The following is a 24,459-nucleotide window of genomic DNA, read 5'->3' on the forward strand; positions in this document are numbered from 1 at the left end:
CTGCCACAGCTTATTAAACAACTCTATGATAAACGTGACCAGATCAAAAGTCTGGCTTCCAGACAGGGCGCAACTGCACACTCTGCCCAAGCGACTGCACACTCTGCCCAAGCGCAGCTCCAAACATCTATGTGTGAGTCCAGGTCGGGGGAAAGCTGCGGCGGGTAGGGGCTAGCTGACGGGCTCTTGTGCCCCCAGTGGCCAAGTGGCTCAGTGGCCCAGCCGAGGAAGTTCTAGGGCGTGGGAGGAAGGGTGAGAGAGTGAGGGCGATGGGAAGGCTAGAGACTAGCGTAGTCTGTTTGACCTGACCGCAAGCCGGGCAGGGAGAGTCTAGCCTGCCCTGCGGACCCGAGGGTAGGTGTGAAACGAAACGCCTCATTGGCACTGCTAGTTCCTGGCCTTCCACTCCCTCGACACGGGGCACGGGGCACGGGGCACGGGGCGCAAAAAAGAGGAGCGGGAGAGGCTCACCGGATCATTTAACGTCTTGATCTATTTCATCAGGCCAAGCATGGTGGGAGTGCGGCTGTACCCCAATGTACTTCTTCTTGGCAGAATGGAGCAGCCCATTTCCCGGTCGACTCGCCCCGCCGCGCCCCGCTTCCTCTCGCCCTCGCCCTCGACGTCGACGCCGCTTTTGCCTTTCCTCCCGCACGCGCTTGCCGACATAATGGCCTCCAAGAGTCTGGCCGAACTCCGGGCACTGGGATGGATGCAGGGCATTACACGGGGCCTGCGGACGGATGAGAAGGCCGGCTTAAGCCTCGACAAGACTTGGACCGGAGGTGGAACACACGAGTGTGAGCGCCAGGAGGACGGAACTATTGGGCGGCTCCTCGTTACTGGCGGAAAGACGGGCTGTCTTCGGGACGAACTGTTTGCCAGACAAGCTGATTGAGGGCATCTTCCAGCTCATGCAGCTTGCTCTGAACGACAAGGTTAGACCGACGGCTGTCAATGACCACACTGTGAGGAACGCCGCGACATGGACCTGTATCCTGGCAGACGCAGGCCGAGGAAGCACGCCGCGAGGCCGAAATAGTCGGCGAGCAGGCAGCCGCGAAAGGTTCACGGGAGCGAGAAGAGAGTCTGCAAAGGGACCTCGAGGCGGCGCACGAGAGGCTATAATGAGGCCGGCAAAATGATGGCCGACGTACACACCGTCGTCGTCGAGGAGGGCCGCGCCGTCGGCTCCGCCTTCCGCGGCTCAGAGTCTCGCACAGCGCTTCCCAGTCGCGCAGGCGTGGCTGGGTGCACAGTCTACCTCGTAGATAGAAATTACATTCTCACAGACAAGAACCCGCAAGAGGGAAATGACGGCGGTCCGCCACCTCCAGCCCGCAGCTCAGCGCCATGCCCACCTCGGTCATGCCGTAGCGCTCGAGCAGCACGTTGCCGCCGCTCAGGTCGGACCAAGCCAGCTTGACTTTTTTGTTCGCAACGCTGTGGTATCCTATCCCTGCGTGGACGAACATGGCATACAGAAAAGCGAATGCTCGGATCTTTCTTTGCCCCGTGGGGAAAGATGAAGATAATAGCTCTAAACCGTCCGGCATGGTAGCCAGACCTTCCATGCTGTGTGAAGATGACAAAGAAAACGCCGTGGAAACAACGCCGTGGAAAAAACGCCGCAGCAGAAAACGACATTCACAGAGCCGTTCAAGCCCACCACCGTATCTACTACCGTATCCTAGCATCCGCAGTTGATCTTTTTCTATTTCCTTTCAGGGGCCAAGGCTGGGCGAAAGACGGCGGCAGCATCATCCGTGGGGGCCGTCGGCTACTCCCAAATCTTTGATGGCGTCGGCACCGAGTCGACTTCCGGCGAGCACATCGCAAAGGATGTCGAGTTCACCATGCAGGAGCTGCTCGGTGCGCTTATCGACGAGGCTGTTACTTTGCCCGCCCGAGTTCGCCGAGTTCTTGTCCTCTCTCCGCGTAATGTTTAGCGACGTGTCTGCAAATGTGGAAGAGAGAGCTTTGACCCAACATGTTTAGAGCTTATCAGACAAAAAGCTCAGAAAATCGAGTTCCAGCTCCGTCAGCTCAGAACGCAGCGCCGCCGTCTGTCAAAAAGACGTTGCTACTTCCGGCTTGGCCCAGGGAGCGAGCGGTTTGCTTTCCCCATCTCGATAGGGCTCCTGCGAGAATTCACAATGTACCAGCGGCTTCTTGGCATCTTGTATGGTGTCCATTTGGATAATTGATGGAAGCCCCTGTCGAGTGTTGGACCAACGCAACGACCGAGTCCGTCGTCGACGAGTGTCTGGCCGCTATTACCAGCAGCGACGAAGCGACGCTAAGCGAGGGTGGGCTGACGGCTGGCACTGCAGCACGCACGACCGCATCACCAACCTCGCGCACACAACCATGGCGGTGCAGGACATTGCCGCCGGCGAGGAGCTGACCATCAGCTACGTCGACGCGACGCTGCAGCGTGCGGTGCGCTTTTTTTTTTTTTCTCTCGTCTATCCAGCTTCCAGCTCGAGCGCACCCCAGGCTTCTTGTCTTGTCCCCTGCAAATTCCCCATGATACAAGCTCAGAGTCGAGTTTCCGGCCGCATACAAGCTATCGCACCAATTCTTTTTTTTTCTTATTGATTTTCGTTTGTTAGTTGGCCCGCGGCGTCAGCACCACCTCGACATGCTCGCGGCACACGGCCGTCGACCGCCACGACCACTGGCGCCGGCGCCGGCGCATCGACGAGCTCGATTTCGTAGTTAGCGACGAGCCGGGCGACGGCCGAATGCGCGTCCTTGCAAGCCCGCGACAGCCCCCGTGCGCCGACAGATGCCGGCCACCGTTTTACACAAGGAACTGCTCCTGGAGCCGCCAAAAGGCACGCAAAAGACCCTCGCCGTATCGGAGGGGCATGGGCTGGTTGATGTGGACTGTTGGGCTCATTTTGGAACTTTGGCGAGTCAGCGAGGCCTGGGTGACGGGCCCGGCGTGGCGGGACCTTGGCAACATGCAGGTTGCTCAGTGCTCCACTCCTAGTCATGCATCATCGTACATTACATTACAAGGTACCCAGGAGGGCCCCGGCACTGCTTTTTCCGTCTTTCCTGTAGCCATCCATGTATGCAACTGTTGGATTCACCAGGGTACCGGTACTGGAATCAATAGGGTGTAACTGTACGCCGGAAGCTAGTGGTTCAAGTGGTGGATTGTAGATGTGTGTGTTCTTCTCTCTAGCTTTCTGGCAGTACCAGAAAGCCCCTTCTTATACTACTATTGTGGTGGCGAAGTAGGTGGTGAAGTCTCTATCTATCTAGAACCTTCGAGGCCCTTCTGCTTGACACATTCCAACAGCAACACAATGTTCGCAGGTGCCTAGCCCAAGCCCTGTGTCGCGGTGGCGGCGGTAGTGGTAGCAGTAGCTGCTGCTGCGGCTCCAATACACAAACCCCGAGCAGAAAAAAACAATGGAAAAGAAACTAATAATCGTATTAATTGATTATCGAAACCGCCGCCGCAAGAATTATTTATTCCCATTTTGATGTTGGCACTTTCCAAGCTTTAGCAACCGTGTCCCTCGGGGACACATCTCAGTGGTTGCCAGAGTCGAAAAGCTGCCCTGATTAATTGCAAGGAAACAATTCAACATTAACCGACAAAAGGGACACGCTTGGCGGCGCCGAGTTTGCCCCGAGATGATGCGCATCCAAGACAGAGGCACCCAATTGTTCCGCTTCAAGCTACCTCCCTTTTCTTTACTAGTATAGTTGGTAGTTTAACGATACTATTATAAATTTGGACGAATCGGTAATAGAAATTATAAAAACCTAAGAAGGATTAGAGTCCTGTAAGGCTATTAGGTTCCGGCTAGTCAGCGACGACCACCACAAGCTGCGCGAGAAGGTCAAGAAGCTGCAGGACGACCGCATGGAGGTCATTGCCCAGAAGGAGGAGGAGATTCTGCAGTTCATTGCCAACAAGGCGGGCTGAGCGTGAAAGGTAGTTCCGTGTGTCCGTTGTCATCTATAAATTACCTCCCTGTCTACAGTACAAGTCGTACCAGCGAGACAAGGTCAATATAAAAACCTTGGGCCAAGGCCGAGCGGTCGGTCGTGTGAGGACCCGTCCACCAAACTGGCCCTCAAGCAGCCAGAGCCGCCCAGAACCCCGGGCCTATCAGAAGCCGCCTCGAGGCCCCACCTACCCCACTGATAGGTGAAAACTTATTCGCGAGCACGCGACGCGTTGCTAGACTTTTCCTTCTTTCCTTCCTCAGTTTAGAATCTTCGTCGATAGCACCCAATGGACTGAGTTCACCTCAATGCTTTGCCCTGGTCGTGACAGGTCGGGCGGGGCCGACCCATCCCATTAGCTTATTTCAAAGAGCGCTGGGAAAGATTGGCAACATACCCCCCAGGCAGCTGTTACATATAACGCTGCATCAATTGAGGGCCAAAAAGTGCTTATATTCGGAAGGTTCAGAAAGGTGGGCATAACCTTAATACCATAGTTATGCGGCATTCGGCTGACACAGTCTAGGCTGTAAACGGTCTAGCATGTGCGCCACCTGCGCCCATATGTGGCTTAGATGCGGCTCCATCCGACAGCAGCCGCAAAGAGTGCTGGCGCTATGCTTGCGGTGGGGACCTCGTTAGAGGCTGCGGAGGCGGCGGACCCCTTAAACATTTAACATTCTCGACTCGTAGCAGAGTTAAGCCGTAATATAGGGCCGACTCGTCCCCCATCAATGCGGCCTAAAAAAGAGGTTGGCAGGAGGCTGCTGGTCGCCTGGAAGCGAGAGGTGTTTTATTTTGTCTACTCATAGAGGGATTTCCACGTTTATATCTGTCGCCTGGAATTGACCCACTTTTCACGGAATTGAACCAAATTTTCTAGGCCCTGGTTAGCATGCCTCTGTGCTTCCTTCATTCTTTATTTTTCCTTCATTCTTGGCCTCAAATGCCCTCATTTCGGGCTGATTACAACACTTCCCTTGCCCTCTCTCGACGAGTATAAAGAAGCCGTCTTTTCTGTACTTTTAGACCTATTTGGCCAGACAATTCAATGCGCGGTCAACTTCGATCACGTGCAAGAATCCACATATAATGCTTCAGAGCAAACAACATAGAATGGTCACCACAACAAGGGAAAGATGCAGCGCAAACAAGTTCATGTAAGAGAAGGTAGGTACGCCTGATCAAGGTGGTCACAATGCAGGCAAGAAGGTAGGGGAGCAATGACTTGTATTGGTGTAAGACTTCAACCTGGCCCTCGCAAAGGAAGATGGGCGAGGGCCATTGTTTATATACCTGCTCAGGGGTTCGGCCCGGGCATCAGTCTGCGGTCGTGGCGCCACGGCGTAGCGTATGCCAGCTGGCAGTGTTCTAGCCAGTTGGTGACAAGTGGTGGGCGCGCACCCTGTGCGCGCAGTTGGTGTTTGGGGTGTCCTTTTCCTTACATTCATTACGGGCCCGCGGCCCAAATAATAAAAAAAGCCTACCCTCCCTCCCCTAAAAGACGCCCTCCCTCCCCTAAAAGACGCCCTCCCTCCCCTAAAAGACGCCCTCCCTCCCCTAAAGACGCCCTCCTTCCCCTCAAAGACGCCCCCCCTCCCCTAAAAAACGCCCTCCCTCTATCCTACGCGTTGACCCCAGCTGCTAGCCGCAAAATACGTTAGCACAAGCCACAATTAGCTACCAAGTCAGCATCATAAACCTCTTGGGCGCTTGTTACTTTCCGCACAGGAAAGAACATAGGCCGCTCAAGCAAAGAACATGGAGGCAACGGGGACGGGGGCCCAGTAGACGACCAAAAAGGCGGGGCGGCGGCGGCGCAGGGCGAATAAAGCCGACTCAACGTCGGCAAAGATAATGTCCACGCCATCGGCGCGGAGAACAAGGACGTCCAGGGCCAGGATCAGATTCAGCAGGCACCGACAGAAGAGCGCCACCCGGGCCGAGCCGTCGACGTCGGGCAGGGCCAAGACCGACATGCGGTGGCCGGCCGCCTCTGGCTGCTTATGGTAGATGCGTCCCATTCGCTCCACATCCTCCATGTCTGTGACAGCGACAAACACGCCCCATAGCGCCAGGTCTCGGTTGAGACGCAAGACGGGGTAAATGTGTGCGTACATGAAGGAAGTGACATCGACGTCTATTTTGGCGGGTGTGGTGGCTATATGGTGTTATGTGGTGAGATGGTATTGCTTGGTGGATAGTATATACCTGCGGGATGGGATTACTTACTGTGCGGACGCGAGATGATCTTGAGATGGTACTGTGCCTTGGGTGAAGGCTTGGACTGATTGACTGGGGTGTTATGTGGTGAGATGGTTGCTTGGTGGATAGTATGTACTCGCGGGATGGGATTACTTCCTATGCCGACGCGTGATGATGTGTTGGTTAGGTTGCAAGTCGAAGAAGGCTTGAGATGGTACTACGCCTTAGGTGAAAGCTTGGACTGATTGACTGGGGTGTTATGTGGTGAGATGGTGTTGCTTGGTGGATGGTATGTACCCGCGGGATGGGATTACTTACTGTGTTGACGCGTGATGATGTTGTAGTTGGTGAGGTTGCCAGTGGCGAAAAAAGACTAGAGATTAGAGTGTGCTTTTTTGTATGAAATCTTAGACTGATTGACTAGCTGGCTAGTTGAAGAGGGAAGAGGGAAAGAAAGAAGGAAGAGAGACACGGAAGGGTAATTCATACCAGGCCACAAACCACGGGGCTTAGGCGAAAAAAGCATTCCTATTATTCTCTGAAAACTGCCTTCTACTCCTGGATCCACTACAGACTGCGAGTCGGCTAGGGACTTCATAATAAGACGGGTGGAGTCTTATTACTAACAATAGTGTTCCTATTATTCCTATGAAGGGTTGCATTTTATACGAATAGACGAAAGTAGCCGTCTCCCTTCAAGACCTGTAGGCGCTGAGCCGTAGTAAATTCTATGGTACATATAGCCTGTCGGGTATACTAGCTCCCTCCTCCTATCGCCTTCATAGCTGGCCGAGTCACTGCGGTAAATTTGCTACGCTGGGCGAATTCCTGTGACGCCCGATATGCTAGGTATATGAGCTTGATGAGGCGGAGCGGAACGGACCCTTGATGGACGCGGCTCTGAGGGGACAATGTCATAGAATATTGGTTCCTCGAAGGTTGATGGCTCCAGTCGCGAGGCCGTGAGTGCCAGGGACGGGGAATGTCGATGTGTCGCCCTTTCTCGAGTTAATGCCGGCATTGTAATCGGCTATCCCTTGAGCTTGTGCCTGCCGTTTTGATGGAAGCCAAAGGTAGGTAGGTACATAGGCAAAATGTAACCACGGATTTAGACTAACGAAGACGGAAACTTATATATTGCCATTGCGAGCTCGGCGGAGACGCGGTACTGAGGCCTTCGTATGCTCAGCAACGCTAGTAATTCAGGACTTCAAAAAAAAAACAGCTAACTAGGTGTTCTCTTCCTACCCGTGATTTTCTCTATTGGTTAGGGGGGAAAATAGATATAGCGTAATAGGTCACTTATTCGCTGATGTAGTACGAGTTGTGCCTTAAAGACCTGGCTAAGGGAATGCTCATTGCCGAGAAGATGCGGCTAGACGCTCACGACCGGTGGGCGCGGCAGCGGGGGAAGCTTCGCCTACAAAATCCGCCTCCGACTTTGGCCTGCCGTCGACGGACAAGACTAGTAAAAAATACAAAAATCCGAAACGCCTAGACTCGGCCAATGTTCAACATGGCCCGCGCGCAGTATTTACAATGCACGACAATGAATATCCAATCCCCCATTTAGCCCAGCTCCTGCAATGCTTCTGGTAATCATGATGCTGACGTTCCTCGGCGGCCTCGGAGACCGAGGATATATCATACTCATTTGAGACTTTCTGGCGCGGAACAAAGAGAAAATGAATTAAACTCACAGTGAAATTGTCCATGACGAATCCACAATTGAGAATGTCGGATAAGTTTCAACCAAGGTCAAGAGCGACGTCAAGCCTCAAAACTTTTTGAACTGATACTGCATTGAAGTAGGCAAAAGATTAGATCCCTGTCGTAGCCGCCGCCGCCGCCGTGGGGGCGGTAGAAGACAATGTCCGGGATTGCCTCAAGTCCTTACAGCGGCGCGATGCCGAGCAGGCCGAGACCGTGATCATCTGTTCCACAGCCACTTACGAGTCCTTGGACTGCCCATCAAGGCCTGCCTTGTTGATATTGACAGTGCCTGCGGCTGGGGGATGGGGCCGGATTCACGGCTCGAGTTTTTTTCTCGGCAAGCTTTCAAATGAGTTTTGGGCCACTCTTCTTCACCACAACTCGTTTCATAGATGGCGTTAGGACCAACGCCGGGTCATCGCTTTCCTAGTGCAGTTAGATGAAGGCAGTAACTAATATAGATTTAAAGCCAAGGAAGAGAAAGAATCTATCGCGGGGCTCGGCTGGAAATTGCAGCAAACATCATCTCTGCTCCTGCTAGAGAGAGAGCGCGGAAGCTTTGGCTCGGAACATGGACAGTTGGCTGGCTGGCTGGGAAGGACGCGCCGACTTTACATAATTGTTTTTTTCCCCTCTTTTCTTGTCAATTAATGAGCTTCCGTTCTGTCCTGCCGCGTTTTCATTTTTGGCCTCCTCTTTGGCGAGAGGAGGTGGAGGCGGACTGGCGTTGTTTTTTTTTGGGTGAGGTTTGCATAAATAGCATTGGCCTGTTCTCAAAGCTTTGGATTTTTGATACAAACTGAACTTCTAAACCGTGGATTTACGGTTAAAAATACACAGTAGCTGCCCTGGTGTATCATGGCTCGCATGGCAACTAAAATCACACATGAAGCTCAACAAGGCCTGTGTTAGCTGTGTGCTAGCGGCTCCTTTACGTATTGAAAAATTCCTATTTCATAGTGTAGTCAAGTAGACCGAACGGGAGAATCTCACTACTTAAAAGTTAGAACATTGCCACGACGGGACGCGGCTAGAACAACCAACTTGGGCTTCTGGGATGGCTGGCCGGTTTGGCTTTTTGTCGCAAATGGAAAAACCTTCTCGTCGCCGCTTTCCCTCTGTGGGGCGAGGAGGGGGGCGAGGAGGGGGGCAAGGGGAGCCGGCGAGTTGGGTTTGTCCAGAGCGGAATAGTGGAGTCGACCGTCAAGGAGTCTGTCTATACACTTTATACCACCTCGCAGCCAGCTACCTTGAAGCCGCGCATCCTCACAAGCACATACCCCACTGCACCACACGGACCAACCACATTACCCTGTCAGACGCGCAGGCCAATTACCCCAAAGCATGATGAAATTGGTAGATTCCATACCTAAAAGGATTTCGCAGAATCAGGGCAGCCCCAGAATTAGTTTTCTGGAAAACAGCACGGACCCTTCAGACCGGCTGATTCTGCCCTGATGTTGGGGATTCGGCCGTTCCTCTCCAGACCGACTTTCCGAGCGACTTTGTGTCACGAATCTCTCTTGTACTGGCCGGGGCTGCACGTAAGTGGGGCATCCTTATCGCGATAAGGAAGCCCGAACCAAAAAGTGGGGCTCAGCCCAGGCCCAGGCCCGAATACATGGATCAGGCCCGTCGAGTGGTTTGTAATACTTTGATCTTTTTCCCCAAAGGCAGAAAAAGGAAAGCTATCGCCGGCATACTGTTAAACCGCGCCGAACCCCCTCCCTTATGCGCGGGGGGCATCACGCTTGTGTCTTAGAGATGCGGCTAGAGGCCAATCTTGGTGTATTTTGTACTACGAATGCCCCTTTCGTCACCTTCGGTTATTACCCTGGCGATAATGATAATATAAGGGAGACGGTATGCCCGCTGTTGTCACGAAGGAGTGGTTGGTATTTTTGGTCTTCCTAGCGAGGGCGAGGACAAGCAATGCACATGGCCGCAGGCGTCTCATGCGTTGCAGCCTCCTTCGTGACGCACTTTCGAGGGCGTTGTAGGGCATCGTATTGTCAACAAGCAGGGGGGGTAGTCAAGGTAGTCAACTGCCCATGTGGCATTTTGGTGCTGCATTCAACAGTCGAATACCACGTGTTTACGCACGTTGCCGGCTTTTCTAGACCCAAATAGGTCCAATCAAATTCTGGGGTTTTCTGGCGCCAACAGACCCTTTCTATTGGATTGCCATTACTTGTGGGGCCAGTTTTCCAGAAACGTTGTGAGGCAAAACGATGGCTCGGCAGTTCAATCCTTAGCAAGTTCCTAAGCCGGGATTCCTGGGAAAAGATGATACCCTTACTTGGGCAGTCAAAGGGCGGGCCGATCAAGTGTTGAACGACGATTATTTTGACCTGATACGGGTAGTGCAGGGTAGGGAAGAAATGCCGGTGCGGGGTAGGTGCAGAGTGCCCAAATGCGAGTGGGTGCAGTGTGACGGAAACTGGCCTGCGCGCAGGAAGAAATGCGGGGTGGGTGCCCAAATACGGGTGGTGCAGAGTGCCCAAATGCCGGTGGGTGCAAGTGACTACCAAGAACCCAGGATCCGCGCATCCAAGTATTACCGACGTCTTATTGGTTCTACAAGCTCTATCTTGAGTTACTGCGGTGGTGACTGAGCCATTCGCCGCTTCAAACACTTCTCACGCTGCATCTGCCCGCGCGTACGATCCATGCGCTGCTCAGCCTGCTGCACCATTTTGTGAAGTTGAGAAAACGAAATAGTAATCTCCCCGGGGATGTCGTCGATTCTGAGGCAATTGGGCCAGTAGCCAAAATCTTTGAGCCCGATACGAAGGATCCGTTCCCCATCGACCACACTACCATCCGCTGCCCGAAAGATACCTGTTTCCGTCTTAGCTGCTTCAAGTGCGACTTCCCCCCCATCTTCCTCAAAAGTAAATCTTGGTCGCCACACAGTGACCCTGGCTTCTTTTCCCTTCTCCTTCCGGTATTCAAGGTCAATCCCGATAACGACTTGGACCCGCCCACGTGAGCCTAGGATGTACTCATCTGCAAGGTATGGTAAAGCATTTTGTTTTTTTTTGGACTCGGAGACCTCCAAGAGAACACATGCTACCCCTGCATCGTCGTGTGCAAACGACTCGTCTGGGTAATGGGAATTACCATCACCCTCACCCTCAATCTTGGGGCTTCTTCTTGCGCGTGTGCCCCGAGCGAAATCGGCAGTGACTCGGTCGTTACTCCGTTCCATTATGAATAGTTGTCTTTTAACTAGGTTTTGGAATCCTGCGACAACGAGGTTGTGGACAGGGCCCGCCATGCGTAGGACGAACTTGCCAGGCTGAGGGAAGTAGTCGTACCTAATCATAGGTTAGCCACCGCCACCGCAACGCTGAACAAGGGACAACTGGGTAAAGAGGGACAGAGGGACAGGCTACCTACTTTGGCCAGCGGTAATCCGCTTCGGCTTTGAAGCGCGCTTCAAAAGCCTCGAACTCGCCGCGGCTGAGGTCGATGCACCACCAGTCCTTTTGGACCTTGACTCGGCTAGAGATGCGATTGCGAATTTCGGCTATAATGTTATCGATGCGCGAGACGGGCAAGCCCACAGACGGTGTAGGGTAGAGAGTCAGCTGGTCGGGCTGGGTGATTGTTCGCTTGTCGGCCATGTTGGTGGATAGGTTCGATGATGATAGACTGTGGTGCACCCAGGGCGATTGCAACGAGTGAGGCTCGCTTTGCCTGTTGGCGATGGAAGGAGCAGGTGTATTGCAACGGGTAAGGCTCGCTTTGCTTGTTGGGGATGGAGGCGATTGCAACGACGGGCGGCAGCGTGTTAGAGTTTGTCGGTAGGCTGCACTCACGACTTCCTCAAGAGCGTGACGGCCAAAGAGCGTGACGGCCAAGTAACGTAGCGGCGCAAAAGGCGGGCCAGAGCGAGATGATTACCAGGCCGTGGCCCATCTACACATTGCTCTGCGGCGGCGGGTGGGTCCTCTGCTCGGGCAGCGGCTCGAGGCGGCGCTTGTGCATGCAGCTCGTGGTTGCCCGCAGGCAGACGGTGGCCGTGCGCGGCGAGCTGGCGGCCCGTCGAGGCGCGGCACGCGAATCCTATATCCAAAAGGATGATGGATGATGACGTGGGATTAACCCGAAATCTCTCATATCTCTTAGAATTCCCGTGTCACTGTCGGGGCTGCCGTTTTCGACTGGTTGGCTACGCTGAATTGGATTGGCTGCTAATCTACACTTCTGCTAATCTATACTTCTACTAATCTACACGTAAGCCCAGAAAATTTCCGCGTACCACTCCAGTTCTTCAACGCTGAAAACGAAGTCTCCCTCCCCAGGGCCCGCATCTCTAAGGAAGAGAAGCCGGAATGGCAGTACCAATGCGCCGCTAGTGACATTATACGATGTCGGGTTGGTAGTAGTGTTTCGGGTAATAGTGATGCTTTGTCGGAGCACAGGTGCTGGGTGTTGAAGAGACTGTCGTGTTGTGGTAGCTCCAGGGCGAACTTGCACCTCTTCCTCCCACTTTTCCAAAAGGATTGTGGTACCGTTAAACTTGGCAAGAAGAACAATCTTAACCTCGTGGTTCGACGTAAAAACCCACAGCTGCATAGCTATATGCAATTCCCCCAACGGCTGAGAGAATCCTGCCTCGATAACAACTGTTGGCCAGGCACCTTTAGCAGCTCGTTGAGGCTCTGGGCCACTAGTCGCATTACCCTCTTTACTACTTCGTCCAGAATGGCCTTGTTGTGCCGAACGTGTAGCACTGCCAATACTTTTCTAACTCCTTTTTACTCCATATCGCGAACCTGCCCGATAAGCTCGTAATATAGTGGATTGTGGAGTTGCTCATGAAGGCCGGTTGAGGCTGTGATAATAAGGATCCAGAATTGCTGTCGTAATCGCGAAAGCGGAACTTGCGGCCCTGCTTCTCTCGAGCACGATCGATTTTGGTGAAATTTATGAGAGAGACGTCTAATCAATTAGTATGCTATGTAGAAACAAAAGAGCAATACCATACTTGTGACGGTGAGGGAATCTCTATTCGTGTGAGCAATTACGTCGCCAATTGCGTCGAAGAGATGTTGCGTCGTGGTGAATCGTACGGCCGGGAGATGGCTATCTTTCGTCAACCTTACCCAAGTAGGCAGGGTAGACACGGACGGAACTGCCGATGAAGCGATTGACGCCATGGTGAAGCGTGGGGCTGGGACAACGTGGGGCTGGGACCACGTGGGGCTGGGCTTGTTGGAGGAACCAGTTTGCTGGAAATGGTGGGGTTTGCACTAGCCAGTCTGCGTACTTGTGGAGGGTGCCGAGATTAGCGGGTCCAACGTGCCAAAAACGGCGTCCCAAACAGCGATGTGAAGGCAGGCAAATACAAGAGGCAAGGCTGCAAGTAAAGAATAAGCCAAAGAAAGGAAAAGGAAAAGAAGAAGCCTGCGAGTCCTGCAGGACCATAGTTCAGCCGTGCCGTGACAAGCTTCAGGGCTAAACGCGTAGGCCATTAGGAGGTTCCCCTAAAGCATGATGAAATTGGTAAATTCTATACCCAAAAGGATAGGTTTACTTTTTACTTGGGCAGTCAGAGGGCGGGCCGAGAAAATCCCATCCGTCAACGGATCACCCTGGTAGTGGATCACCACCAAAACTCTCCCTTTTTGAACAACAATAAAAACTCTTTTTTGAACAAAAATAACGTAGTCAATTTAGACCCGCTAACCTCGGCACCCCAAAACACTAATCGCTCCATTCCTTCCAGGACCTATTTTAACGCAAGCGAAGCAATGGCTCTACAACACCCTTTCCTTTCTTCTTCCATCTGTCGTCAACAAGCAAACGAGCTCTCTCTACCTCTACTCCTTAAAGTCGCCCTGTCAGCAACAAGCAAACGAGCTCTCTCTACCTCTACTCCTTCAAGTCGCCCTGTCAGCCATCCTTTCGTCGTCAATAAGCAGACGAGCTCTCTTTACCTCTATTCCTTCAAGTTGCCCTGTCAGCCGTCCATCCGTCCAAATGGATAGCAAGCAAGCAACCGCCGCCCAGCTCGCCTCTGGTGTCGATATGATCATGGCTAAAATTTGCAACCGCTTCTGTGGCCGACAAGGTCGACGACGAGTGGTGGTGCATAAGCCTCAGCCCCGATATGTTCAAGGCTTTCAAGGCGCGTTTTGGAGCCGAAGGGTACTCTAGCTGGCCAAAGTAGGTAGCCTGTCCTTCTCTCCCTCTGTCCCTTTTTCCCTCTATCCCTCTGTCACTCTTTGTCCAGCTGCCCTTGTCCAGCTGCCCCTTGTCCAGCTGCCCCTTGTCCAGCTGCCCCTTGTCCAGCTGCCCCTTGTCCAACATTGCATTGGCTAACCTCTGATTAGATTCGACTACTTCCCCCAGTTCTCCAAGTTCGTCCTACGCATGGCCGGCGCTGTCCACAACCTCGTTATCGGATAATTCGAACACCTAGTTACACAACAGCTAGATATTATCGAGCAGAGCAACGACCGAGTTGCTGCTGATTTCGCTCGGGGTATACGCGTAATACGAAGCCCCAAGATTGAGGATAACAATAGTTCCCATTCCAGTAGCGACCGTGACACCGTTGCCCTTTGTTCTATCTTCATAATTACCAACCCCAGCATCCTGCGGAGCCCGTGCTCCCTTACAGACAGACCACACTAACAGTCGAGTGGTTTGTAATATTCCGGTCATGGTTCGGATTTAAAATAAAATAATATAGACCCATAAGAACGCCGCGGTTGACACTAACGTAAGGGATAAGCAAGCTATATGTCACGAATCCCTATGGATTCCCTGTGGGTATGCACAAAGGTGGGGCATGCTCTTTTTGGCGCGGGCCAATCAGGAGCGTTCCAGGGTTCCTAGCTCTGGAGCTCGGGGACGCGGGACAGTTCCGGTCGAGCGGTGACCCGGACGCGGGACCACGGGATAACGGAATCACTGTTATTGGTTACGTAGATAGATATATACGGCGACCGTGACCACGGTCTTAGATAGTTCTTGCTTGGTTCTTCAAGCAAGCAATACACATTCACTGCACTCATATACTTTGAGTGGCATTCCGATTTGACTGTATTACCCGTGCGATAGGAGCTTGCCCTTTGTTCTATCTTCATAATTACCAACCCCAGCATCCTGTGGAGCCCGTGCTCCCTTACAGACAGACGACCCTAACAGTCGAGTGGTGTGTAATACTATAGTAATGTATAATATAACTAACGAATGTTACGATCCCGGTTCAAAGGCGCAGAGGGCGTTGTCCCGCCTGCTGCAGATTGGCTGGAGCGGCATTCAGGGCAGGGCCCTCGGCAGGAAGGATGCGGCGAATCAGGTAGTGCTCTGTGCGGTTAGTTGCCAAGACCTGGGAGAGAGCAGACGTGCCCCACAGTTGCTCTGTAAGGTGGAGCACAGAGCAATGTGCTCTGTTGCTCTGCGATGAGAGCAACAGAGCAGTTCTCTCATTGGTTACACAGTTAGATATATACGATGAGATATTGTCGACGAGAGTGACGACGTGTTCGACGCTGCTTTCGAGCTCAGCCACTCCATGGGACCGCCGACGGATATTGAGTTCAGCCGCCAGCGCTGGGAGCTGATTCAGGCTGTGCTGGGAGCTGCCAGAGCCGCCACCTAGGAACTCGGACAACGAGACTGCGGAGGCGAGCGCGATGCTAGCTAGCTTCCATGGCATCTTGCCGAGGTTCAGAACGTTGGATCCTACGAGCGTTTCCACGGCGCTCAATGCCGTAGCTCGGAGGATATGCCTAGGGGGCAAGCATGAGGGCTTTGCCTCGATCCCACTGCTCTCGGCAGAGCACCAAGAGGCCTTGGTGAGATTCGTGACACAGCAGCGACCCATGGCCCAAGACATCTCCGCCATGCAGGAACGGTCCCCAGAGGAGCAGGAACGGTTCCCAGAGGAGCATGACCAGCGACCGCTACTTCTGCTGCGAGGGATTATTGCTGGTGGTGTCCTGAAATTCTGTCTCGGCAAGCGATGGAGAGTCAATTTCGGCCTGTTTTATAACCGGAACCCTCTCACCGGGCTCGCCGAGCCGTATTACGCCAAGGACTCACCAGCGCCACGCGCCGAGTACGCGCACCCTGACGTCGTCATCGTCCTGTCGTGCATAAGCTACTGCTGTGAGGGAGTCAGCAACTCAGCACTCGAAGGCGTATGTAAGGAAAAGGACACCCCAAACACCAACTGCGCGCACAGGGTGCGCGCCCACCACTTGTCACCAACTGGCTAGAACACTGCCAGCTGGCATACGCTACGCCGTGGCGCCACGACCGCAGACTGATGCCCGGGCCGAACCCCTGAGCAGGTATATAAACAATGGCCCTCGCCCATCTTCCTTTGCGAGGGCCAGGTTGAAGTCTTACACCAATACAAGTCATTGCTCCCCTATCTTCTTGCCTGCATTGTGACCACCTTGATCAGGCGTACCTACCTTCTCTTACAGCGTATTCAAACATGTGCTAGCTGAGGACCAAGGTTGGATGGTGTACGAAAGATGGGTGGTGCAGGCAGGCAGAGAGGGGAATCTTGCCATCACACTCCAGGCCGTGAATCTAGATCCAGGACCTAGGGTCCTGTGAGGACATCTTAGGCCTCGTGCGGTTCAAAAAGGACGTGGTCGACTACTACCTATCCAACATTCTCTTCCCCTGTGAGATTAAGGAATTCGCCAAGAAGCTGTCAGCATCGGGCTGGAACCTTACGGGGGACAGGAGGCGACCCCTCAGGGGACAGGAGGCGTCCCTCAGGGGACAGGAGGCGTCCCTCAGGGGACAGGAGGCGATCCCTCAAGGGGTTCAGCGGAATAAAGGACGCCAATTCTCTTCTCTCACGCCCCATCCAATTCTGGGACCTGGAAGAGCAACGGCACACCAACGCTTCGGTACTGGATTGCGTGCTTCGTGACGAGAACCGCATCCACATCCTCCCCCCAGATGCTCTTCTCTCTTTTTTTTTTTTTTTTTTTCCTTCTTCTTTCGTCATACACGCTTATCAGAGACTCTGGAATATGAATTACAGCATGTATGCGCATGAGGAAATTGGGAAACGGGCAGTCTCTCTGCTTCTTCATCCTAGACGAAGTCAAAAAGGCTATCTAGACAGGGTGACCCACCTTTGCAATTGCCCCACTTTGCAATTTTTCCCCCACACCGCCAACTTCCTACCCTCTACCTTCCACCACCAACAACTTCCTCAATACTGGTCGGAATAGGCTCAAAATACGATGGTTCGACGCGTACGAGAGCGGCTAATAGCCGAGGCTATTGAGGCTATTGATCAGGGCGCTCAGCAGAAGGAAGTAGCGCGCCTATGTAGGATCCCTGAATCCACCCTCAGCAGACGACGCCGTGGACAACAGGATCCACGACAAGCCCAAAAAAACACCCAGAAGTTAACTGACGACCAGGAAGCCTTCGTCGCTGAGTGGGCTCTTGAGGAGGAAGCTGCAGGGCGTGCCCCATGTCGTGCACGGCTAAGACGATTCGCACAAGCAATCCTGAACGAAGCCGGGCCCCCTGGGCGAGTTGGTGAGCGCTGGGTAGATCGGTTTTTTACCCGTAACCCACGGGTAAAGACCAAGTTAGGTACCCTATTAGAACGGTCTCGAGTCAAAGGATCTACCCGTGAGCGATTCCATGATTTTTTTGATCGTTTGGAAGCTGTAATCAAGGACAAGAAGCTGGTACCTGCGAATATCGCTAATATGGACGAACATGGCATGCAAGAGACGGAAACTACGGTTGGGAAGGTGATTGGCGATGCCCTCACGTCTCGGGCAGTCCTAACTAGCCCTGATCCAACGACCTAGGTCAGTGTTATCGAGTGTGGTACCGCTGAGGGCAAGCGATTGACGCCCGTAGTGATCTTTACGGGTGAAAATCTACAAGGCCAACACTTCCCGGATAACTTCAAGGAACTACCAGTCCTCAAGACCTGGAAATACGACTGTACGCCCACAGGCTGGAGCAATAGCAAAATAGCTCTTATGTGGCTCAAGGAAGTATATCTTCCTCAAACAAAGCCCCAAAGGAAGGACGATTGGCGCCTATTGGTCCTCGACGAACACGCCACTCATATCGACGAAGACTTTATGCTTCTAGCTAAAAGAAACCGCGTACACCTACTATTCTTGCCTTCACACACTTCTCACAAGACCCAGCCACTCGACCAGTCTGTCTTTTCGGCTTTGAAGTCCTATTTTCGCCAAAGAACCCTCGAATTGGCTTCCTTCACAGCCTCAGCACCTATCAACAAGCAACGCTTCCTTTTTTGCTACCGGGACGCCCCAGAGCAGGGTATGTCAGCCCGGAATATTATATCCGGCTTCCGGAAGACCGGAATCTGGCCTTTCCAACCCGCTCGTATACTTGACGACCCCGAGGCGGTCCGGGACGAAGCTGCAAAACCAGTCCCCCCATCCACACCACCCCGGAAGACCCGGGCAACCCGGAACGACCTCTTCAATACACCTCAAGGTAGTCACGACGTCCGCAGGCAACAGGGCTTAGCCAAGACGGCCACTAGTCCCCGAGATAGGGTCGTCAGGACTATGTTGACGAAGGTAGGGAGGGCACTCGATCAGAAGAATACGGAAATCGCTGCTTTGAAGGCAAAAAACGACTTCTTAGCTAACGAGTTAGAATCCAAAAAGCCCTATTCACGTAAAAGGGTCAAAATAGACGCCAACGACAGATTTGCTACTATTGACGAAATTGACGAAGCTCAAAAAGCTAGTCAAAAGCCTCCCAAGAAGAGATCCAAGAAGACCAAGTCCAGGCCTGCACACCTGGTCCAGGAAGCTGAAGAAATTATCGCCCGTGGGCTTGAGCAATATAGGGCGATTGACGAGGACTAGAATGTACTTTTTTCTATAGAATTTGGCCTATAATTGAGTATTTTGACGATTCTTGTGGTGGGCCGTGATGGTGGTGGGCGATTGCAAAGGGGGGCGATTGCATAAGTGGGTCGCCCTGTCTAGGGCACCCCCGGCTTTTAGAGCAACGCTGCCATCACAAAATTGCACCTAATAACCTGGTCGATGTGGGAGATATTTGTGCGAATAGAGAGATTGGGCCAACTGTGGGTCGAGCAGGGAGCGCGACACTATCGCCAGCAGGAGGCTTTGCGGCGAGCAAAGAGTGACATGCCCGCTGGCCAGCCGTTTATCAACATACGGCCCAACGTTGCCGTGATGTATCTCGAAGATGAGGCCCGATCTCTGCAGGAGCGCTATCACCCGGCGCGCGGCCACACCACCAGCACACGCTCGATACCATTCCCCAACTCGGAGGGCCACCTACTGCAACCCCCGAGGCCAAGCTCATCAGACGGCGGTGCGCAGAGATAGGAATGACCGGGACTAGGAGCGCACTCCCTCTCCGGGAGGGGCAGGAAAGAGAAATGTCAACTGAGCAAGAGGAGGAAGAGGAGAAGCAAAGGGTTGTAGAGGTACTACACGCCATGAAAGCACACCGACCGGTCATCCACCGGGACGTGGGGTTGTTTGTGCGCACGGGTGAGATAAGAGCGGGCTCCGATGCTTTCAGACCAGCATTTGAGGCTGCTTTCCGAAACACCAGCATCGCGTCTCTTGTCGAGCTCGAGCAGTTTCCAGGCCATCTGCTCGTGACTGCCGAGTTTGTCCGGACAGTAGAGGGAGGAGTGGGCTTCGTATCCGACAAGTACCAGCGGCCAGTGCAGTGGATCGTAACCAAATCCATTGACCCATCCGCCGGCCAGTACGTGGAGCAGCTGGTCATATTCAGCCCTTGGGAGGTAGATAATCTGCTCTACCTGGTGCGTGAGCACGGCTCCGTTACTCTTCACCTGTACGCTCCTCGGGCGAGCCTTTCGGGTCAGTTTTGGGGCAAGCTGCGGCTGATAACGACCGTGAAGGGAAAAGTTGACGAGATAAGGCGGGGTGTCCGATTTGAGGAGCTAACTCGGACGTTTCAAGACGCTGTCAGGGTCACGCGGCGGCTGCATACCCGATACTTGTGCATCGACTCGCTCTGCATCATCCAAGACGACGAGGACGACTATCTCCGCGAAGCAGCCAAGATGGCCGAGGTCTACCGGGACGCACATCTAACCATAGCTGCCACGGCAAGTTCGGACGGCAGCTTTGGCTTCTTATTGGCGTTATCTAGTACCGTGCGAGATGTTTGGCTGCAGATATGGCGGCGGCAGCTGGGTGCCCGGGTGCCGCGAATCGACGACTATCTAGGCTCGACAGCTAGGGGAGACGTCTAGACTCGACAGCCAGGGGAAACGTCTAGACTCGACAGCCAGAGGAGACGTCCAGGTCCGAATTGCCGGCGACAAGGCATCATTCAGCGTCGTACGGCTCGACTTCGCGCCGGACTGGGACGAGGGCGGCCACCAAGATCGCTTTAAGGAGTGGAAGCTCACTAGCGAGTGCTCGGACACGTGCCAGCTCCTCTACCTGACGCACCGGTCGGCGATGCTGCTGAAGCGGTTCCCGAGAACGTCCGTGTATCGACGCGTTTTGGTGTATATTTTGAGTTTATCGAACCTGAGTTTAACAACTATAAAGTTTTAGCGGCCCTATTACGTATCACGCTAGCCGAGGCCCACTTTGTCAGTCTAAATTAGGGGGTTATGAAAAGTAGGGCCTGCGACCAGCTACAAAAACATCTTTTGAGCCCGTAAACCTTATCTCAGTAACTCAGACCGTGTTGGCGAGGAGAGGGGGGAGTGGCATACCAATTAGGAATAGAATCAAAGACCCGCTTTTTAAATAAAATTCAACGAATAGAATTTTTTATATTCGAACAGCTGGATCAGGGCCAACACTAGTCTGAGAGCAATTCTGGATTTTTGCCTCTTCGAGTTACGGTGCAATTCGGTCAATTGCGTGCATGCAATAATATCGCCAAATCAACGCGCAAACACACGTCGTATGCATCATTCTGATCGCTAGAAAGCGGCGCTTTCGATTGGAACTAATTTCATGGATAGAAAATGGAGGATTCCGACGGCGACGAGGCCCGCAGCTTCCAACCGCCACGCTTATACGTGGCGCACACGCGCCGGTTCATCACGAATTTCTTCCCTACCTATTCGAGCTTCTTCGTCAGGACTTCTTCGTCAGGACTTTCTAACCTTCTTACAAGCCCGACGCCTCTCCCTCACAGTGGAAGGAACCTTTCAGAGACGCTGCGAAGTCATGTGCATTCTTCTAGCCTGTCACGGGTCCTCCCTCGAGCCCGAGGCACAGCAACATAAGGACGCTGAGCAAGGAGCCGATCAACAGGAGGATGCCTCTGGGGACATGATTTCCGAAACACTCAAGCTCTAGAGGCGCATGAATGCTCGAATTCGACGTCAGGAAGGGAAAGCCTTCCACAACCTCAAGTCTTTTCTCGTTGCCTGGGTTAGTAACGCACGCCGTGCCAGCCTGTTCAAGCGCGCTCTGTTGCGGCCAGAGTTGCAAGATGCCCTCGTTTAGAGGGACCTTGTTATTCGAGAGACTGACGCCGACGATGATACGGCTCACAATACCAACAAGATTCGTAGGGAGCTGAAGTCCTTACAACAGGTTCCTTCGTTCAAAGACCAATCGAGCCACCGCTTAACCTGACCTACGCGGGCATTTCCGTGGCCAGTAATGGAGCCTTTTCGTGGCCAGTAATGGAGCATATCGTCGCTTTGATGAGCTCCAGATCGCCTGGAGATGCCATTTGAAGCGTTCGAGGCTAGTGTGAGGGTAACGGATTGATTGAAGGGTCAAAAATTACACACTGAGGTTGTCAGGAAGAAGAGGATCTTCGGCATTAAATTTTTACAGCTATAAATATTTTGGCTTCTTTTTTGGATGAGGGTCATGGAGTCGGATGAAAAGCGTAACTCGGTAACTTTTGAAGGTCTAGTCGTGCCAAAATCCGCAGTTCAACTGCAAATGCATTCAAATTAACTTCAAAAATATTCTCCAATCTCTAGCATCTTCAGACATATCTCGGCTTTACAGTAGTGAATGTGGTGTTGAAGCTATTCGCATTTCAAGTTTTTAGAAAATCCTGATTTGTATGGGGGCGCGTAACTCAGTAGCCCATAATCCCAATTTTGCTCTCAGACGTCTTTTCCAGGCGTTCTGGGCAAATATGTGGGTCCTGGGATCTAAAATACTCAATTGGGCTTGCGGGACAGATTTACACATAAATTAGATTTTTGTCCAGCCGCTCATCCGGCCCACACGGCGGGCCATTCAATCCACACCTGCCCGGAATGGTGGCGAAGCCACTCCCCCCCTGCCTGGAAAAAGACGTCTGAGTTTACTGAGATAACGTGAACTCAGCCTTGGTCTGTCAACTCACGCTCTATATTTCTTCCCGTGCTAGTGAAGCCGTCGTCTCCTACATTCGTCATCCCAGCTTGCATGAGGAGGTACGCTTTTCCGATGGTGCAAACCTTTCAACTTGTGGCCCCTCGAGCCAAGAAAATGTCGGCTGATAGAGCCAATCTTGGTGAGATGCTTTTTAATGGGTCAGCCAGAGGGCTCGTGCGCCTCCTCGCCGTCCCTGTCCGGCCGCAGAATCCCCCGGAGACAGCTTCCTCTACGCTGGCACAGGCCCAAAATAGTCGCCTTACTGCTACTGCTGCCCAAATGGCCTCCCACGGCGCGGCTAAGGACATGGGTGGGTCGAAGAAGCGCTCGAAGCGCAAAGTGGACAGCGAGCTGATTACCGGCTTCTCACGCCACAAGCAAGCAAAAACCAAAGACGGCGATAGCAGGGCTGACACCGACCACCCCATCACCAACCACTCCAGCGCAGACCACTCCAGCGCCGACCACTCTTCCATCGCCACCCACTCCGTCACCGACCGCTCCAGCACCGACCACTTTGGCGCCGACCACTCCTCCATCGCCAACCAATCCTCCATCGCCAACCACTCCTCCATCGCCAATCACTCCTCCATCGCCAACCACTCCTCCATCGCCAATCACTCCTCCATCGCCAACCACTCCTCCATCGCCAATCACTCCTCCATCGCCAACCACTCCTCCATCGCCACCCACTCCGTCACCGAACACTCCAGCACCGACGGCCACTTCGTCATCGATCGCCCCGTCTCCTTTTCTACGCTTCCTCCCGAAGTGTGTCGACTCATCTTTGCTTGTATCCAACGCATCGACGACGTGATTTGCCTCGGTCTCGCGAATCGGTACTTCTGGTCCATGGGTCGAGAACGCATGCACGACTATTATATGTCGTTCCTTGGAGAGTTGGCCAATGAGAATATTGTCTGCGTGGGAGAAGACGTCAAGCCGGGCGACTACCCTCCCGGCCTGTTCTCGGCCCAAGAGCTAGACGTATTGGGTCAAAGGGAGGGCGGCATACCGGATGACTGGGACTCTGACTGGGATGATGAGGCATATTTGAAAGTGCCCTTCACGCTTTACCACTTCACTTTCCTAAGCATTTCCACCATGGTAGAAGACGTTTGTCTGTTCAACAAGTCGCTAGCTTTGCTTGGCCACTTCTCCCTCTTGGGCATCTCCAAGGATCCCGCTTTCAATTGCACATGCCTGGAGATGCGCGTCGAAGAGGCAACCTACTTCCCCCAGGACCAGCAGTGGATTCTTCGAAACTTGACGACGAAGCAGCTCGTCCGCTCGGAAGCCATCGTCCTGAAGCCAGAATTCATTCACGGCCCCAATATCAGCGTCTTGGGCTTTGGTGAAGTCGTCATGTCGCGCATCCGCTGGTCGACATCCTCATATACTAATATGAGCGCTACGGTTGATGTCTCGAGGGGCGTATGGGCAGGGCACCGCTTCGACATCACAACGCTCGCGAGACACCAAGACGAGATCAACGAGGTGGGATGGAGCGATGTAAGCGACGAGGTGGCGAGAGAGATTGCGGTCATCTGGGAGAGCGAATACGGTGCCGACTGGCGTGAGACCGTTTGTGAGGACTGGTATACAAAGTTCGGACGGTCTCTTCGCCCGGTATCTTGATTATTCTGGTCTACTAGTGTTGGATTCACCAGGGTACCGGTACTGGACTCAACAGGGCGTAGCTACACGCCGAAAACTGGTGGTTCAAGTGATGGATTGTAGATGTCTGTTCTTCTCTCTAGCTTTCTGGCAGTGCCAGAAAGCCCGTTCTTATACTACTATTGTGGTGGCGAAGTTGGTGGCGAAGTCTCTATCTAGAACCTTCGAGGCCCTTCTGCTTGACAAATTCCAACAACTAGCCAGCTGAAGACGCCTTCTCTCTGGTAAGTCGATGCTGCCGTTTTCGACCTCCTCCTCCTCCTCCTCCTCCTCCTCTTTCTCTTACCCCCGGTCCCTTTAGCAACATAATTTCCTCCACTGCCTTTTTGTTCCATCACCACCAGCGCAGCCCGCCACTCGCAGATCATCGCATCATGACGTCTACGTCCAGACAGCAACATGTCATCTTCACCGTTCTCGCCCGGGCGGAGGCGTGCTCCTCGGTACGAGAGTCATCCATCGTCCGACGCCACGCTGCGGGTCTATCAGCATCCATACATATATCCGAGTTCGCGAATGCCCCTTAGTCTTATAT

General features: G+C 53.3%; 9 protein-coding genes across 9 annotated transcripts; 5 read left to right on the forward strand and 4 right to left on the reverse strand.

The window, feature by feature from the left end:
- Window positions 1-2,869: 2,869 nt before the first annotated feature.
- B0T26DRAFT_729895 (uncharacterized protein) lies at window positions 2,870-3,183 on the forward strand. Its single transcript, XM_060442988.1, has one exon. The coding sequence runs from the start codon at window positions 2,874-2,876 to the stop codon at window positions 3,132-3,134; it is 261 nt and encodes an 86-aa protein (XP_060289991.1). The 5' UTR covers window positions 2,870-2,873; the 3' UTR covers window positions 3,135-3,183.
- A 1,987-nt stretch (window positions 3,184-5,170) lies between these two features.
- B0T26DRAFT_729896 (uncharacterized protein) lies at window positions 5,171-5,418 on the forward strand (the record flags this gene model as incomplete). The annotated part of the gene is made up of 1 exon (XM_060442989.1): window positions 5,171-5,418. A coding segment is annotated over exon 1 (223 nt), but the record flags the coding sequence as incomplete, so codon positions are not given.
- Window positions 5,419-10,486: 5,068 nt separating this feature from the next.
- B0T26DRAFT_791832 (uncharacterized protein) lies at window positions 10,487-11,519 on the reverse strand (the record flags this gene model as incomplete). The annotated part of the gene is made up of 3 exons (XM_060446860.1): window positions 10,487-10,899; window positions 11,026-11,210; window positions 11,293-11,519. 3 exons carry the CDS (start codon window positions 11,517-11,519, stop codon window positions 10,487-10,489), a joined length of 825 nt encoding a protein of 274 aa, XP_060289993.1.
- Window positions 11,520-12,069: 550 nt separating this feature from the next.
- Window positions 12,070-12,600, reverse strand: B0T26DRAFT_791833 (uncharacterized protein; the record flags this gene model as incomplete). Its single annotated transcript, XM_060446861.1, has 1 exon — window positions 12,070-12,600. A coding segment is annotated over one exon (474 nt), but the record flags the coding sequence as incomplete, so codon positions are not given.
- Window positions 12,601-14,832: 2,232 nt separating this feature from the next.
- Window positions 14,833-15,012, reverse strand: B0T26DRAFT_729900 (uncharacterized protein; the record flags this gene model as incomplete). Its single annotated transcript, XM_060442990.1, has 1 exon — window positions 14,833-15,012. A coding segment is annotated over one exon (178 nt), but the record flags the coding sequence as incomplete, so codon positions are not given.
- An 803-nt stretch (window positions 15,013-15,815) lies between these two features.
- B0T26DRAFT_624987 (uncharacterized protein) lies at window positions 15,816-16,046 on the forward strand (the record flags this gene model as incomplete). Its single annotated transcript, XM_060436153.1, has 1 exon — window positions 15,816-16,046. A coding segment is annotated over one exon (231 nt), but the record flags the coding sequence as incomplete, so codon positions are not given.
- Window positions 16,047-16,055: 9 nt separating this feature from the next.
- B0T26DRAFT_729901 (uncharacterized protein) lies at window positions 16,056-16,278 on the reverse strand (the record flags this gene model as incomplete). Its single annotated transcript, XM_060442991.1, has 1 exon — window positions 16,056-16,278. A coding segment is annotated over one exon (223 nt), but the record flags the coding sequence as incomplete, so codon positions are not given.
- Window positions 16,279-19,762: 3,484 nt separating this feature from the next.
- B0T26DRAFT_600083 (uncharacterized protein) lies at window positions 19,763-20,020 on the forward strand (the record flags this gene model as incomplete). Its single annotated transcript, XM_060435706.1, has 1 exon — window positions 19,763-20,020. A coding segment is annotated over one exon (258 nt), but the record flags the coding sequence as incomplete, so codon positions are not given.
- Window positions 20,021-22,118: 2,098 nt separating this feature from the next.
- B0T26DRAFT_863977 (uncharacterized protein) lies at window positions 22,119-24,068 on the forward strand. The gene is made up of 2 exons (XM_060447781.1): window positions 22,119-22,561; window positions 22,961-24,068. Exons 1-2 carry the CDS (start codon window positions 22,299-22,301, stop codon window positions 23,883-23,885), a joined length of 1,188 nt encoding a protein of 395 aa, XP_060289999.1. The 5' UTR covers window positions 22,119-22,298; the 3' UTR covers window positions 23,886-24,068.
- The last annotated feature ends 391 nt before the right edge of the window (window positions 24,069-24,459 follow it).

Source organism: Lasiosphaeria miniovina, assembly GCF_030549165.1.
Source record: "Lasiosphaeria miniovina strain SMH2392-1A chromosome Unknown B0T26scaffold_8, whole genome shotgun sequence".
In the NCBI taxonomy this organism is placed as follows: domain Eukaryota; kingdom Fungi; phylum Ascomycota; class Sordariomycetes; order Sordariales; family Lasiosphaeriaceae; genus Lasiosphaeria; species Lasiosphaeria miniovina.

Excerpts from the sequence above, each read along its gene's own strand:
- B0T26DRAFT_729895 (XM_060442988.1), top strand. The coding sequence starts at position 2,874 with ATGGGCTGGTTGATGTGGACTGTTGGGCTCATTTTGGAACTTTGGCGA.
- B0T26DRAFT_863977 (XM_060447781.1), top strand. The coding sequence starts at position 22,299 with ATGAGGAGGTACGCTTTTCCGATGGTGCAAACCTTTCAACTTGTGGCC. Across the intron at positions 22,562-22,960 it reads GCGGCTAAGGACATGGGTGG|CACCGACGGCCACTTCGTCA; the intron begins GTCGAAGAAGCG and ends CGAACACTCCAG.